General features: G+C 43.9%; 1 protein-coding gene across 3 annotated transcripts in view; it reads right to left on the reverse strand.

Annotated features, from left to right (window-relative positions):
* PHF21B (PHD finger protein 21B) overlaps positions 1–17,790 on the reverse strand; it is a 171,472-nt gene that overhangs the window by 56,561 nt on the left and 97,121 nt on the right. Inside the window, exon 4 of one of the 3 annotated variants that reach the window (XM_074825608.1) lies at positions 13,637–13,939. The exons of the other annotated variants lie outside the window; for them this stretch is intronic. Within the exon in view, the coding sequence (XP_074681709.1) occupies positions 13,637–13,939 (303 nt within the window). The remainder of the gene's footprint in view (positions 1–13,636; positions 13,940–17,790) is intronic. 3 annotated transcript variants of the gene reach the window in all.

Below are 17,790 nucleotides of genomic sequence, written 5' to 3' on the forward strand. Positions count from 1 at the left end.
GCTCTCTTAGGAATAAGGGAAGAGGTGGTTTCTGTCTCATTTATGATTTCCATCTCTTCCTCCTCCTGTTCTTGTGACTGCTCTGCTGCACAACAGGCTGCCTCTTCTGATTCTTTCCCCGGCTCCCTCTGAGGAGAAGCCTCCTCATCCATTACTAAATGAGCTGACTTCAGCTTCCATAGTTTCTTTTTAGTTATAGAGGTGACCAATATAGTGTCTGGTTTAGCCACAGTGTCTGTTGGTTTGTTTTCCCTCTCTTCTCCCTGAGGGTGCTGCATAAAATTGAGCAGTGTTTGGTAGATACTGTCCAGGGCCCAGCACATTGAGGTAAGTTGTCCCTCTCTGGAATAGCCACGGCGTTTCTTTTTTTCAAACATTCTATCACTTCATCAGGGTCCTGTAGCTGTTTGGGAGTGAAGTTCCAAACCACTGGAGGTGAGAAGTTCTCTAGATAGCGTCTCATATTCTCCCACACGCAGTGCCACCCATGGCCATACTCTTATGGAGCCTGGGCCATATTCCTAAAGTGCTTGTTACTCTTAGACAAAACTAAAGCAATATTTCTAAGAAATACAAATATTTTAACTACCCAAGGATGTTGAAGAAACCGAGAAGTTACTGTAACGAGCAAGAAAACATCAGAGAATAAGGTAGCGAAGGTGCTATTCTGTATTTCCTCCACAAAAACCTCTCAGAGGAAGAAGTATAATTGTTAATTGTCTCCATGAGATGGTACCAGAAGCACAGTAATGGCTTCAGTACAGAGCCCAAATACCAGATTAAGCTCAAGGTCAGTGTTTTAGTAACAAATCTCCCAGGCAAAACATCACTGATCACTACAGAGCACAGCAAACTGCAAAAGCCAACACAAATCTTTAACAGGTACATCAAAAAAAAAGAGCATGGCGCAGATCAGATAAACTAATATCGAGAACAGATCAATCAATATCGTGACTCGCAACTGTTAACAGATGTAAATCCCTTCTAATACACTCTGAGCAATCTGTTATTATCTCAAACCCTTCGAGCCCAACGTTAGGCACCGAAAAGGACTGTCGTGGTTTAACTCCATCCAGCAACAAAGTACCACACAGCCGCTGGCTCGCTCCCCCACGGTGGGATGGGGGAAGAATTGGAAAAGTGAGAAAAGTTGTGGGTTGAAGTAAAGACAGTTTAATAATTGAAATAAAATAAAATAAATTTTTTAAAAATATATTGTAATGAAAAGGAAAATAACAAAAGGGAAAAATAAAACCCAAGAAAGACAAGAGATGCAAATGAAAAACAATTATCCATCACCAACCAACTGATGCCCAGCCGGTCCCTGAGCAGTGGACCCCAGACAACATTTTCCCTAGATTATACACTGAGTACAATGTCCTATGGTCTGGGATATCCCTGGAGTCAGTTGGGGTCAGCTGTGTCCCCTCCCAGCTCCTTGTGCCCCCCCAAGCCACTCGCTGGCGGGTGCTGTGAGGAGCAGCAAAGGCCTTGGCTCTGTGTAAGCGCTGCCCAGCAATAACCAAAACATCCCCGTGTTACCAACGCTGTTCCCAGCACAAACCCAAAACACATCCCCATACTAGCTACTATGAAGAAAACTAACTCTACTCCTGCCAAAACCAACACAGACTGACTGGCTCTCACACAAACAGGGTTATTTATATCATGCCGTTGACCCAAAAAGCAGAATGTTGGTCAGGGATGCTACTCAGGTCTTCAGTTATCTTCTACTTGCAGACATCAAAGCTCTGTACAGTCTACTCCCTGACACTATAAATTGAAAAATCATAAAAATTAGGATGAACAGGTCACAAAGATGGGGTTTTTTTTAAATTAAAAGTTCCTTTTCAAAGAAAATGTAATAACAATAGTAATCATTAATGGCATACTAAGCCTATTGTACTGTTATTAGGAAAATGGTTAGAGACATGCTAGTGATGTAATCTTGTAGATTAACTCTGCTGGTACAAATCTAGCTTCACTATACTTGACTTCAGTGGAGAGATTCCAAATTCACACATTTGAAAATGCTCACAAAATTTGTTGAGTGATACTTCCTTATTAAGAAGACTTATAAACCTAAAACTTATTGAAGGACATCACGTCTATCAAGACATAGGTTGATTCTGGTTCTGTGTAATAACTTCTAAATTCAGAAACAATTACTGGGCTCAGGCTAGAGGAACCAGAGTTTGAGCTCCTATTCCTCAAGACTTGAGAACAAAGTGTAAACACTCTGAGCCATCATAGTGGTGGTGCAAAGCCACTTACTCTGGCTCTAAAGCGCATATTAAGAACACAGTTATAGCAGAAACCTGAAGCTTTTTATCTTCTCATACTTATTGGGGAGGTTGGGCTTTTTGGTTCCAAAATGCAGTGTTTAATTTCCCGTGTAAGAAGAAACATTAAAAAGTGACACAAGTCAACAGAATATAGATTATTGGCTTATTATATTCTGAAAAGACAAACGCAGGGGAAAATGTATATAGTAATGTTTCACTCTGAAGAAAACATGGTGAAATCAGCGAATAGGGTGGCGGGATTTTATTAGAGAAAATGCTAATTAACTAGCACATACAGTCTTCTAAAATCATACCCCGTAGTATCCCTGCCAAATTTCTACAATATTCTCATTACTATTATGCTAAAATAGCTGTCCTTTAAAAATATTTTAGTATACTGATTGTTTAAAGAGAAATGAATGTTACATTAAATTAAACAAAGCTGAGTTGTGTTTTTATTTCACATCCGTAAGGACAGCAAACATTTAAGGTGAGACCCTTAAATCCTCATCACCACTTCAGCAACCTACAGGAAACACAATGTTACTTAAATCTTATCAAAGCTGTCAAGCACTTTCCGGTGTTACCTATTCAATCGCTGCTAGTTCAGTGATCTTGTATGTAAAAATGAACTTATCTCCAATCCAGCTACTCTCATTGTTTGATTCAGTGAGGGATGCAACAATCAAATTGTTTGTAATATCACAATCCATCACTCTACGTGCAAATTCGATGACACAGTCACTGAACTGGGGTCTTAATAAAATCAAACACGAGAAACAGGCTAAACAGAGGTCTGTAATAAGGATCTCACTGAGAAAAAAAACACCCAGCAGTTGCACCCATTAACTAAATGTCTTGTATAAAAGCAGCGGTGACATGTTCTTGCTTTCACTGGTCAAGTCTCCAAGGACAATATTTGGCCAAAGAATTAGAATAACCAAAAAGATTAAGACCCCAGCACAGAAAAGCAGGTAAATACAAAGTCAGTTACAAGCACATGATTAATCTTACTGAAGACATGTGAATTATATACATGTTACACTCAGGGTTATGCTCAAGTGAAGGATAAACTTGAACCTGTTTTCTGAAATTACTGATACTGAAGCCTGGTCGTAAGATTAACAAGAAGAATTTTGGTTTGTCTTACCTTGCCTGGCACCTGGCTTATTTTAAAAGGGTCTATGTTTCAGTTTTCATAATGATAAAAATCCAAGTCCAATGCAAGTCTTTCTACTCAGAGGGCAAAAACGTGACTCAAGACTACAGCACGCCTTCTGCACAAGGATTATCTGCACTGAAGGAACGGCAAGCCCGAGAGTGATTTTTTAAATCAAAGAAGAAACAGGCTCATGATAAATAAAAGTTAGTAACTAGTCTTTTCCCACCCATACACACATATATGAGTATCAAAAACACACGATGTAGCTGTTAACAGGCATCCGCCAACACTCTGTCCTTGTCACTGATGGAAATCGAAATATATCTGTCTTGCCATTCAGCTATTCTCTAAATTTAGAGATGAACAAATTTGGTTAAATTTGGATCAGATCACTTTCTGACTCACATTATCCTGCGAGTTAGCCATCCTTCGCACGGCCGCTGAATGTAGTACCCCAACTCTTACCTTTACGAGGCACCGCACCCAGGCAGAGCAGGGAGTACAAAACCATCTCGTTAAACAACAGGAAACCCCTACAAACAACGCTGATCTAAACGGCAAAACAGGGCTTGTGGATTGAAATATGCATCCAGAGAGCTAAATTTTATCTAGTGGAAACTCACATAACTCCATCATTTTGAGCACAACTCGAGACTCCTCGGCAGTGAGGGTCTGCCATTCCGTACAGGAATATCTCCAGAGACAGATTTTTTTTTTTTTCTCTCTCTCACATACACAAACACTTTTAATTGCTTATTGTGTAGCAATTTAACTTGAAGTTTTATAAAATGGCTGTGATGTGAAGAAAAGATAACAACTAAACCCGAACATCAATAAGTGCTAATAAATATTAATGTAACATAAGCACCACTTTTATTGCAATGTGAAACCAGTTTATTATCCACAGATGAAATCAAATTGCTACCTTTATTACTGTCAGGAATGACTTCTAAGATATTTCTATTTACTACTTGAGTATTCATCAGCACTCTGTATTTACAGCATCTAGTCTCTCTCTCTCTCCCCTTCTCCCTCCCCTCCCCCATTCATACATAAAGTAATTTAAGAGCAGTATTTCCTGATAGTTTTCCAATTAATTTAAATATAGACGCAAATGCACATTATGAGATTAGTAGCAGACCAATTGCCAAATCCTGATACAGTTAGAACACCAACAGGAAATCCTATCCTGCCTGTATTTGCAATATGAATATTCTAAGAAGATAAATACAGTTTGCAGTCTGGTATCAAACACTCAAATTCCTGCAAATTATTCAACTACCCCGCAAACTCCGCGGATAATGAAAAAACCCCACCTTTTGACAGTAAATAGAACTAAGACATTTGGCGATACTCCAAAGCCTTTCATTTCCTAAAGTGGTGCCTTTTATTTAAGTAACAGTACATGTAGAATAAGTGGATGTTTTTATGCATCCTGTAATTTAGAAAACCTAAGAGATGATTTCCCCACCCCCAAAGCTGATCATCTTTCATTATTACAAACTGCACTTCAAGTTTGAATCACACAGCCCTCAAATTTTCTATCCATCCCCTCGCATTCTTGCTCCCCCATCTTAAATAGAACTAACTTGAAAATTCTGACATTTTCAAGAATGCTCGCACGGTAATTTCTGTGAGGCACAGACAGCCTCCAATTACAATGAAACAGCTCCAGTGTATTACCATTTTTAGAGCATTCTTTGGTGTTCTGAAGTGAATCAAAGCTCTCCATGGGAGCTACTCTGATTAGCGTCAAAACAATAATGTGCTATAAACTCTCAGCATCAGAACAAGGGACTCGGAACTTTGTTTACACGGATGATATAGAAGCATGTATAAAAATATCACAGAAACGTCCACGTGGGGACTGCCTGTATGTTCCTACATTTTAAGACTTTCCTTATTAGGAAGTTAAAATAGCTCCCAAGAAAAGGTGTGAAATTCAGGAAAATATATTTCCCTCCTTTAACCTGGTCTCTTTTGTTTGGTTCTCTATGAACAGGCCAATTAATTACCTCTGGCTATAAGGACGTAGAGATACAAACAGGCTGAGAGCTCTGTCATTCTTCTGCAGTGTCAGGAATCACTGACAAAACCAAAGTAGGTTTAGTTAATCTCCTTCCGCTCGTGCTCCTCGGTAGAGGCTCTTCCCAGACTCTTGCAGGAGGAGAATCCAGTCCATAAGCACTCAAGTAGCACATCCATCCCTACCTCCCACTTCACAAGAACCCACAGAGGGGACGTTTAGTGGCACAAAGACTGCGGAGGGCAGAACCAGAGTACGGTCTCCCAAACTAGGACTTGCTATCGTTTCCTGGTCGTTTTAAGTTCTTGCAGCGTGGCATTTGTTTGCCAGACCCCACAGAACCAGAGTTGGAAAGGTCCCGCCTAGATTCTTACAAGGAAGTGTCAGACAGTCAGTGTGAGTCCACTTTTCCTTATCCTTGCCTGTTGAATACTCCACTGCCCTCACTGGAAATTTCTGGCTAGGTAAGGAATACCACGTCGGGCCTAATCAGGTTGTATTCAGTTGCTGAGAGTCTTTATTCAGTCTTTGATACCAGTGGGTGTTTGACCCTATTGTAGACCCAATGAAAACGCAGATTGAGAAAAGCAGAAATCCAGACACTTTAGATGTATTGACCACATACGTACGTCTGGGATATTTAAAAGGAAGCCATTTATAATCAGGAAGCATAAGTGCTTATTCTGAATCTGACATTTAAATATCCCATCAACAGCAACCAGCATTGCAAAACGGTTTAATTAACCTGAAAGGATGTAATTTTATGCTATTTAGCGAGAAATACAAATTTTAAAGTGCTTTTACGTGGTATATATCAGAGTAGTAAGGCCCAATCCTGCTCTTAGCTACCCATATTTAAATATGGAGTAAATTCACGTACCTCCCTTAATAAACCTGCAGCTAAGATGGTGTAAATACAAGCAGAATCTGTCACACATACTCTATAATCCATTTCCTAAAATTACCGTGTTCTTCACAACATTCTAATGGTAGAGTTAAAAGTTAGTAAAGCCCCAATGACAGAGCAGATCTCTGGATGGTGTGTGGAGCTGTGAATCCTTGAGGTTCCCCCTCTCCTTGTCTTTTTCTTTATTATTAAATTCATCTGGCTGAGCCACCTCTCCTCTTCTACAAGAGGTTAGATAACTTGCCTTAACACTATCAAAAGATGATCCAGGAGACTGGATATGTGATACTGAATCCTTTGAGGTCCAGAACTAGAATAATCCAATGTCTTTGTCCTACTGACGCTCACAGCGTGGCTGACATCCTGCTGAAAGACCCAGAGCTGTGGCCCACTGGATGAGGTGTTGATGGATGAATCTGGGCTCTCTCCTGATGTGTGGCCCCAGAAGTCTCCTCATCTCTCTGCACTCTGATTTCCCCACAAATTGTCTTGCCTGCTTGCCTTAATACGCTCTTTAGCAGACGCTCCCTCCAACAGGTATGCCTTCAGTGTCTGCCACGGAGACCAAGCAGGAAGGCTGATCAAGTAGTTAATATGCTAGTAAGACTTTGCTTCAACTCTGCTTTATACGGGCACTTGTGTGTCCCCAGGCAAGACACTCGGGGCCAGGCACCAAAAGCAGAATTTCCAGTGGGATTTAGGACAGGGAATACCTCAGAGAATCTCAGTCTTCACCTCTGCCTGTTGTAATCTCTACAAAGTTCTTGACACAAACTTCCCTATCTATGCTAACGTTTGTTGCAACAGCTCAGGTGGGATCCCAGAGAAGGCCTTTGGTCCTTAGGAACTCTCCACAGGTTCCTCTAACACTATCTAGTAGGACAACACTTCAGAATTCCTCTGTCTACAGTAACTCTGGGTTATGAAACCATGGGCATGACGGCATGGGCAGTACCACAACCATCTCATCCTTCAGCCTGCCTGTTCAAAGTCTTCCTCCCACAGGTTTTCTGTGTAGCTCTCTCCTGTCCTGTTATTTCTAATAGAACACTCCTACCACAGCAAGTTGCCCTCATAAACTGGCAGAAGCAGATAGCTCAGAGTGCTAGTTTGGCCCTTCCAGGAGGCCCAGCCCCGTTTCACATTTGAGGAGATTGTTAAAAAAAAAAAAAAAAAGGCATGATTTGGGGAAAGTCAGTAGGACTCTGACCCACACAGAGCAACTGCTCTGTTCCTCCAGGAGAGACATTCAGAAGCCAGCACGGTGCCAGGTAAAATAAAGCTCAAGTACGCCCTCAACAAAACTCTTCAACATCTTGAAACTCATAAGCCATTGCCGATCAATCCATACCTGGAGAAGGATATAACTGATGTCACCGTAAGACCAGAAGCCACGGACTCCAGAAATGCAAGGATTTTTTTGCATTTACAGACAGCCTGGTACACTCCCGATGCCAACAAGACTGCCAGTCCTCCTGCAGATTGCCAAAATGGCCATGATAGTCATAATCCATAATGCAATGTCTTCATTTTTTTCCTCCCCCTAGACCTATGTGGAGCTTCTGGATGTTTCTTTTGTCCTCCCCGGTGCTCACTAGTTGACCTTGGCACACTGATATCAACGTGGATGCTGAAGATTGAGCAGCCGATCAAGAAGGAAGTATGAGGCAGATGGGTAAAGAGCTATGGCAAGAGCTAAAAGGGGCTGTAGTAGGCTCCAAGGACTTGTGGGACAGTTCTTGTTCCCAAGGATGCCATATGCAGCATGGACATGTCTGAGGCATTCTCAAAATGACCAAAAAGGCCGGTGGCTGCCAGTACAGGGATCCCACCTAAGGCAACCCTTGGGAGCTTCCTGTGAAGAAGCATAAATGGATCCTTTATTTCTCAGTTTTCCAGCAGCAAAATGTGGAATAATGGCACCTTAGTCATAATAACTCCATATTGCGAGGATAAATTAACTATTGCTGTGTACTCAGACACTGTGGTAACATGGATCATAGAAAAAAGCTATATATAGCCACATAACCAATACAGATAAATATATCTATAAATAAAGCCTCTAAGCACTACTGCAATACGAATAATAAATAAAAGCCAAAAAGACTTAGTCATATGCGCAGGTGGATTTCCAATTATGGAGGAAGCACTTTTACAGAGAGCAGAGTGGAGCACATTAAGTGGGATGGTGAAGAGAAAGGTAATAAATCATTCTACAAATAAATTATTCTGAAAAACGGCCATCATACGCAGAGGTATGTTCTTAAACTTCTGGAATGCAGTTTTTCCTAGTAAATTGAATATACAGATAGCTAAGAAGTATATATGAGCATCCCCCTACATGTATAAAAGCCACTTTTTCCTGAAAAAAAAAACGGATACCCGTGTAGCCTGTTCAATCTAAACACGGATACAAGTAGTTCTTTCAGCCGTGGAGTTAATGAAGCATTTGTGGAGAACAGTTTACTATCTTGCCAAGAATTTATAGCACTATAAATCCTCACACGGTATTTTACTTTGAAATAACCTCCCTGTGTAGACAAGCCCCAAGACGCAACCGCACACGTGCGCGGGGAAGCTCGCCAAAGTTTCCTCCAGCTGACCCGGGGAATATTCGTGCGGGACGGAAAGCCCAGAGAGGTGCAGGAGGCAGATTTTATGCTGTTCCCTGAGGAGTTCTGACGGACAGGGAGTCAGGGCCTTGCCCAGATGTTTGCTAAGAGCCACACAGAGTAAGAGGGGACAGAGCTTCGCGCCCGGCTCACAGACAAGAGACGGCGCTTTTATTTCAGCAGCGTCCAAACGCTCCTAATATCTGCTTCACGCTTTAGAAGCCTCTGGGACTCACGGTAGGTGACCGGTGCACATAGAGCACGTGACAGGTATATCAGAGTTTATGCTGACAAAGCGAGAGCCGGGTCTGGCAGCGCTCTGCCGCCAGGGTCACGGGTAGGTTTAAGGCCGGGCTGCGCAGAGCTGGCTAAGCCCTGCAAACCACGGCTCCGCAGAACTGGAGAAGTGGAGCTGCCCGAGAGGCAAAGGTTACCTTGAGCGTGCTGCTTCCAGGACACCGACTGCCTCTGCAGAGCCACCCTGCACCACATTTCCATGGAGCAACGTCGTGTGTCTGTATCGTGGTGCCTCTTGGCCCAGTGCAGATACACCCTTCCCATGCTTTTTTCTCTCACTACAGCTCCTGAAAAGCAGCCGAGTGGTCTGGCAGCTGCACTCCCCCCCTCCTTGCTTGTCCTCCCGATAGCTGGCTGATCCAACTGTCTTTCAAACAGCCAAAAGGCTTTCTGCTTTCCCCAAACTAGGTTCTGGGATGCCTGCTGGCCCTCTGTTTTGCTGTTTAGAAGAGAATGAGGCAGTAGCAGAGGGGCACTTTCTTTACCCGGTACATTGTTCCAGCACAGCAGATGGGACTTTGTCCTTCAGCAAAGCAACCTCAGATCCTGCTTTCTGTCAGGAAATGGTGGCTGGGATAGGAAACAGCAAATACCGTATCAATACAGCTACAATAAAAATGTAACTCGAGAGGTTGATATTAAAATCTCTTTATTCCAAGAGTACGTTGTAGGTACAGGCATGCTGATATCCTACAACTATCCAGCAGCTCTAGGGTGTTCTCTATACAGAACAGCAGTAGCTATTCTCTGAAGGCAATGTACTCCTAGCATGTATACAGCATATGCCAGCAAAATTCAGCTTATGCCAGCAAAATTCAGCTTTTGCCAACGTAACTTGCTCCAGAACATCCAAATGAAGCTCTAAGCCTCGTTTCTCTAAGCGGGACAAAGAGCTATACTCACGGCATCCCTGCACGTACACTTTCATGGGTGTAGCTCCATGTCTGATGGATACACATACTCCCTACACTGGATGGACACTGAAAAGCTGCCAAGGAACAGTGCAGACCCAGCGCTCGTTTCTGGAGCTCCCCATTTCCCATGCTTACAGATCCAATCACGGTTTATATCACAGTGGTTCTTCCTTCAAACTAAAGGTGTGGTAAATATCTAACCAGCCCTCCAGTATCTGTTATGAATGTATTTATTTAGATACTTTTTTCAGTGCAGATACGGCTTCCACTATAGTCAACAACGTTTCAAAATCACTTTCAAAATCTGCTGGGTAAACAACAGCCTAAAATGAAAGTGCTGACATGCAGCTGCCCAAATGAGAATTCTGTAACAAACTTACTTTTAATCCTATCTATATTTGAAAGTTCTGTATTTAGATTACAGTCTGATGCCCTATTTTTTCTGCTGAGTTTCATTTAGCATTTCATTCTTCCTGCTAGATACCACTTGAGATGACCGTGCACACATCCTGATCCCCTTAAATGCTCTCGAGCAGAAACCGCTGTTCAGAAACTCATAACATTACATTTCATGCCCTTGCCCTTTCCCTCACTTTGCAGATGCAGAGGAATAGGTTACACTACACCAATAATCTCATTTACTACTATCAGCTTGCCACCTTAACCCAGTTTGCAGAAGGCTGTCATTATCCTCTATCTCACAAACTTCATACATTTCAGCAGAAAAAAAAAATACTTTTCTGAGCCGTAACAATGCCACAAAAAAGAAAAAAAGAAGAGACAGTAAATGCTTATTAATAAATGTCAGCAATGAAATTTCCCTCCAACTCTACAGCGCTAGCAGCTAAGGTGTTACTGCTATTGATCTGTAATCACCACTCCGGGAACAATCAAGAATACCGAGCATGGAGCAAGAATAGATTTTTTTTTTTTCATTGGACCAGAAAAAGAAACCTTGCAAAACAAATTTAATTTGGGTAGAGGACTGATAATTAACATGCACTCCAGCACTGAGCTTCCTGACAGCTTAGGACCAAAGGTCAGCTTGCATTTTTTTACATTTACAATTCAATATTTCTAATTGTTTTTAGCCCTGCCTGCTGACTATTCTCAAAAGATGAAACCACTATAGTCCTCTGCTTCAGAAACTTGCCATTGCTCAGCTGCTTCTTCAATAAATTACTAACATAATCAGAGATACTAAATCACAGGACTACAGGTGTTGAAAACTTGCAACGTGAAGACATTTCTAAAGAAAAACACCGGACCTCTTCCTCTAGCAAAACCAAGGCAAACCCCAACGCTGGACAATACTCCCACGCTATCCTAATAACAGCAAGCTTTTGCTTAAAATGAAGCTCTTCTCAGCAAAAAAAAAGTGTAAAGCCAGGGCAAATACTGTTTGTTTGAGAGAACGTAGCACAGAAACACGTGGTCGAACACCAGTGCTGCGCTCCCGCAGGCTGCGACGCACCGCGGCACATCTGGGGGGGCAGAAGGTCCCAGTGGGACCAGTTTGCCCTTTTGTGAAGGTAAATGGGAACCACTACGGGTAATTCAACAGCACGCCAGCTCACCAGGTTAGAAAGTCTTTAACAACACTTGCAGAAGTGACAAGTTTGCAGCCAACTGTTCTAACCAGCGCCGTTTTCCAGCACCTGGGACTGTTATTTCACTATTCAGGTTAAATACATCAAATGTCATTTCAAGCTTCTTCCCTCACTGTTTTGATTCTTTTCTTCCTACGGCTCCTGACAGTGACAGTAAAAGATAGTCCTTCACAAAATGATAGACCATTGAAATATTGAAACTTTTATCTTTTATATGATTATCATTTATATAGTTATTTTCCAGGACTCTAGGAAATATCTACTGGGATAGCTGCAAGTATCTTTTCAATAAAGCATAAACAACACCTTCAATAAAGGAAATTGCCCAGCATGAATACAGGACGGAGATTCAAAATCAAATTCCCCATACAGCTACTTTAGTGTAACAGCTAATGACAATGCCATTTCTCCAGGGGGAGAAAAAAAAAAAAAAAAAAAGTGACAGGACGATTTGGTTCCCCAAGTGGGTGGATGTGCTTCCCATTTGCTCGCGGCTGCAGTAGGTGACGGTCATTCCTTGTCCGGGGTTTAGGAAGGGGCTTCCTGGGGACTCAAAAGCCTCACGCATCCCAACATAACCTTGATTTACAAACATCCTCAGGTACAGTTTGCCTGCTGCCCTTATCCATCCTGTGTTCTTCTTTCCTGATTATTAAAGATTCAGATCCTGAGCTTCTGAAGGGGGAGTACAAAAAAACAGACTACCACAACCTCTATGGGCAGAAAGTAGGAAAAAAAAAAAAAAAAAAAATCCACATTTCCACTGTTAGCAATGATAGTTTACATCCTCTTCCCCAAAGTTTTAGGAAGGCTTTGTCACTTTCTTCCCATTTCAACTTCATTAGCATCATCTCCCTCTCTCGCCACACACCGCCACTGGAGTAAAAACTTCTCTTTTTGTGGCTGTTAGCAGACTGCACAAATCCACGTGTCCGGCAAGCAGCACCCCTTCCTCTTTTGCCCTCCTTTCACTAATTCAATCTATTTATTGCATATTTAGGTTAGTGTGAACATAAGCCTTAAACAGACATAGAGAAACGGGAACCAACAGCCTGAGCCCCCCCGCCCCAGCTTCTGCTTTTGCTCTCTCTGTCTGGGGAAGGTGCCGGCACAGTAGCCACAGAAGTTGGGCGACTGGGGGCCAGCAGCAAGAGGCACCCAGTTGCTCCCCACCCCAGGGCCGCTCTCCTCGATGGCGGCCAGCACTGTCAGAGGCGGGGGCACCTGCCTGTCCCCCCAAAACCTTCTGGACACCCGCACCCGCCAGGCCTGAGGGCTCCCCGTACCCCCGGCGGGGGGGCAAACACTCTCTGTGGGGCTGAGGGTCCCCATAGCACCAAGAGGGAGAAAACACCCCCCCACCCCCAGGGCAGCGGCACGACCCTCCGGACCCCGGAGGGGTGTTGGGTGGAGGGACACCCCCGCACCGCCCCCCCCCCACGCTTCGCCCCCAGAATCACCCCTTGCCCTGACACCCTCCCCCCCACCCCTTCACCACCCGCAGCCCCCCCTCACTATCCTCCCCCCCTTCACCATCCGCCCCACCACCACCAACCGGCCCCCCTTCACCATCCTCCCCTCCCCGGTCCTCCTCCTCCCCATCACCATCCTCCCCCCGTCATTCTTCCCCCCTTCACCATCCTCCCCCCCTCCTCATCCTCCCCCTCCCCATCCTCCCCCCCCCATATCCGCCCCTCCCCGCCCCGTCGGGGCTCCAGCCCCGCCTCCCCCCCCCCCCCTCCCGCAGCGGCGGAGCCCTCAGCGCGCCGCCCCCCGCCCGCCCCCCCATACCCCCCGTACCCCCCCCCCCCCCTTCCCGTTACCTGGGCGTTGGAGCCGAGCTCTGGCGGGCGGCGGGCCCCCCCCAGCTTGCCGGGGCTCTGCAGGTTGAGGGGGCCGCTCTGCGGGGGCTCCGGGCCCAGCCCGCCGTTCAGGTGCGCCGTCACCATCGCGATGGGCGCCTTGGCCGGCAGCACCGAGATGGCCAAGCTCTGCCCCCCGGGGCTGCCGCCGGGGCTCCCCCCGCCGCCGCCGGGTGCCTTGAGGAGCGCCGGGACGCCGCCGGGTTTGGCGCTGCCGCTGCCCCCGACCAGCACAGCGGCGGGGCAGCCCCGCACCGCCAGCTTCTGCCGGGGAGAGAAGGGGAGAGAGAACCGGCATCAGCGTCACCGCCGGGCCCCGGAGCCCCCCGGAGCCCCCCCGGGCCGGGACGGCCCCTGCCAACGCGGAGCTGCGGTTGTTTCGGGGTTTTTTGTTGGTTTGTTGTTTTGGGGTTTTTTTTACGGTTTTCTTGGAAGGACGGGGGGGGGGGGGGGGGGGGGTGGGGGGGTGAAGGCTGGGCTTCCCCGACTCGCTCGGGGACTCGCGGGGTTTCCCAAGTCTTTTTTTTTTTTTTTTTCTTCCTTCGGCATCTCTTTATGCCCGGAACTAATGATAATACCTCGATAATACTGCTTTAATTAACAATAATTAACAATAAAAGGCTTTGGGACGTAAAGAATGTTATTTTCAACTTTCCCTTCCGTTACTCTGAAAACCCTCTACACGCGTTCGCCTCCCCCCAGCCCTTCCTTACTTCTGTTCTTCCCCCCGACTTACTTTGGAGTCGGTTTTCTGTTTCCCCCCGCCCCGTGTTGTTTTGGTTTTGTTGGTTTTTTTTTTCCCCCCCCTCACGAACTTGCACTATTTTTCCACTGTTTTGCTTTATTTTTTTTTTTCCCCCAAGCTGCCTTTTCATTATAGCACCCCTCCTAACTCGCTGTTCTCTTGCTTTTCTTAACAGTTGTACTTTGAAATTGCTACAGGGGCTATTCCGTCATCTGTAATAAGAACACACTGATGAGGATCTTGGTATAGTATCTCTTAGAAGACTTGTGTTTGAGATTTCTATAGGCACTGTGAGGTTGCCAGATGGTAAATGCCAGTGTCGGTGTAAAATGCTCACTTTTGAAAAGAAAAAAAAAATATATAAAGTTGTTGCGCTTCAGATAATCTCAGAAGCTGTTCTTATTAATGCCGTTCAGGCAGATTGGGCATATGTGGGAAAAAAAATGCTGGTTCAAGCCTCTTTTGGTACTCTGAAGTATTAATGATCTCATTTTTAGGAGCGTTGACAGCAAAGGTACTTAATCCTGCAAAGACTTCTGCCCGTCTGTAACTTTATTTGCTGACCAGTCCTATCGGCTTCAACGCGATTACATCTAAACACGTCACCTTTCGGGAGGCTTTACTGCCTGTCCAGGTTTGCTGCTGCACTTTGAAGTCATTAAGAGCTTTGTCCTCAACTTGTTTAAAATACAGTGTGTATATATGTATGTGTATATAAAGTCACAGACATGCTTAGTTCTTTCCAGAAGCAAGGCTGAAAATCTTAATTCTGGGCATCAAATAGGAGCCCTGTGGTACAAAATTAACTGACTTCTAGGAAAACACCTTCCTTCTTACCTTTCAACCCATGATTAAGCTTTAAAGGCTGTAAAGTCTTAATTGCCAAGTGTGTTTGCTTCAGGAACTGTACTTTGGGTATGTATGCACTAGCAAGCATGCACTTATCAGAGACACCTGCTTCGTATTTTAATATAAAGAAATGACTTTTTTAATGTCAGCATTAGCCTAGTAATCTCCACTTCATACAAATTTAAGCTTCGTTCATTTTTGCCTTTACCTTTCATTCGCCATTATCCTATAACAGTCACCCCAAGGAAGCACAGGCAGTATTTTCCTTAGGCTGTGCCGTTGCATCTCATAGATGTTTTGAAGAGGAAAGAACTTTTCTTTCAGGGCAAGAATACACCTGCCTGGTAGTTTTAAAGCACTCGAGTGAAAGCTGAGAAGCTCAGGTACGTCTTACGTAGGTGGAAAAAGTTGCTTATGACAAAATTCTATAAAACTACTATTTCCGTGGTTTTTTGTAGTGCAGTTTCCCACTGGTGTCCCAGTGGTGTGGTGCTACAGATGCAAACCAGCTGCACGCAGGAGAGCCGAACGCCACTTCTCCCCTCCCGACACCCTCCTCGCACGGTGCCTTATTCACCTGTACGGTAGAGCAGAGCTTTCAGATTGAGAGTTCAGCTTTGTGGTTGTGTTTTTATTTTGATTTATGTCACGTGAAAAACGCTAAAAGCTCGCAGACTCTCGGAAAATGCTCTGCTTGGTTACAGTGCTATAAATCCATTACCTGAGTGGAGTTAGTCCAGGAGTGAAATCCTAGCTCTGCTGCAGACAACCAGAGGTTTGCTGCTGACATCAGTAGCACCAGGGTTTCTTTTTTCTGTGAAACTAAGAGCATTCGCTATCCCTGATAGGTCCCTGTACTGATGAAGTGTCTTTTAATGTTTGTCCTCAGATGTGTGAACGTTGGGATTAGGGAATGAAAAACTTCTCACCGAAATACTCGGTGTTACTGTACTGATTTCATATTTTCACTTAAATAAAACTCCTAATATGCAATACTCTAGCAGTGTTAGTACAACTTTACTTTTCTCTCAGGCAGTTCAGCAACAGAAAACATCTAAGCAAAAAAACTCCATGATCCCAGAAGATTTACAATCCTTGGTAGCCCAGTGGAAAAAGCAAGTAAATAGGTAGGAGTAAATTATGACTTTCCTGACAAAATTCAAGCGTAAGTAATTGCTTTTTGTCTTGCTCCAAAGGAGGAAATCGTACCGAGAAGTACAAAAACAGAAATTCTGTAAATAAACAAACAAACAAAAAAAATCACTACTCAAGCTACCATCCATCCAATTTCCACGGTTCTCCCTCTATGCATTAACAGTGAGTTCACTTTGTGTGGCTGCATGTGATGTGTGTTAGTACTTTCCTAATAAACTGACATACCTGTCTATTCATGCATATGCAACAAAAAAAGCTAAAGAAATAAGGGTTACTGCTTGTTTCGGTCCATGTTGAGATAAATATGAAATGCTTGTAAAATCGAACACTCATCTCCTAATGGAAAACTTTCTTTTTAATTTAGGTTTTGGGGCTTTTCTAAGTAAATGTAGGAAAAAATTGTGTCCCTGTGATAGGCTTACAAGCACCTCCCCAGGGAACAATGCTATGCTAGATTTATTTAAATAACTGCAAATTTTAGAAGCTAAGTACAAAAGCATATACAAAGGATCAGGTGCACAAGGTTAGCGTCCAAAAGAGAGTTACGAAAAAATCGTCTGTCTTGGGAAAAGCATTGACAGTATCTCTTCTCATTTATTAATTTCCTGGAAACGTACCTACCGAAACTTAAAAAATACGCCCCTTAAGCAGATTATGTTAGTTAGGAGATGAGCTATTATGCGGTTTTTCTTTCTAACAACCGTTTTTACTTTATACCCCGTGAAGACGTCGATAAAGGCGTGTTGGCAGAAACAAAGATTATGATATGAGAGATTAAAAAAATCCTCAACAAAACCTACATCTGCTGTATTCTCTTTCTGCCAGATTAATTAAAAGAATAGTCTTGGTTTTTAAAGAGAAAGAAAATCTGCATTTTGAGAATCAGTCAGCATAACGTATTCTCTGGCACTTTTGGAATGATGAATAGTAAGAAACTAAGCGAGCTTTGGACACTGCAGCTGAAAACATGTGCTGATATAATGGAAGAGCCAAAAGAGGAAAAAAAAAAAAAAATAGTGGCTTTAAATGCTGGAAAGCAGGTCACTGCTTCTCATCCACAGCATAACAGTCCTCACAATACACCAATTTTGAAGCAGCGCCTTTTCAGTAGCAACACAACTTTCATTTTCACCGCAGGATGCCACAGGCAAACCGGAGTTTGGAATATGTATGCCAGTCACATGCAAACACACTACAATGTGCTGGAAAGCTGCCGCTTGTTTATGATTTCCCATCTTGTAGATGGCACGGTCTCAACTATTCAAAGCAGAGCTAATATTTTTCCCCGTACGGATCAAAATAACTCCGGCCTTTCTATTTATTTGTAGGTGTGAACCCTCTGCCCACCCCCTCGTTCCTATCGAGG

This window comes from Strix aluco, chromosome 5, assembly GCF_031877795.1.
Source record: "Strix aluco isolate bStrAlu1 chromosome 5, bStrAlu1.hap1, whole genome shotgun sequence".
Classification (NCBI taxonomy): domain Eukaryota; kingdom Metazoa; phylum Chordata; class Aves; order Strigiformes; family Strigidae; genus Strix; species Strix aluco.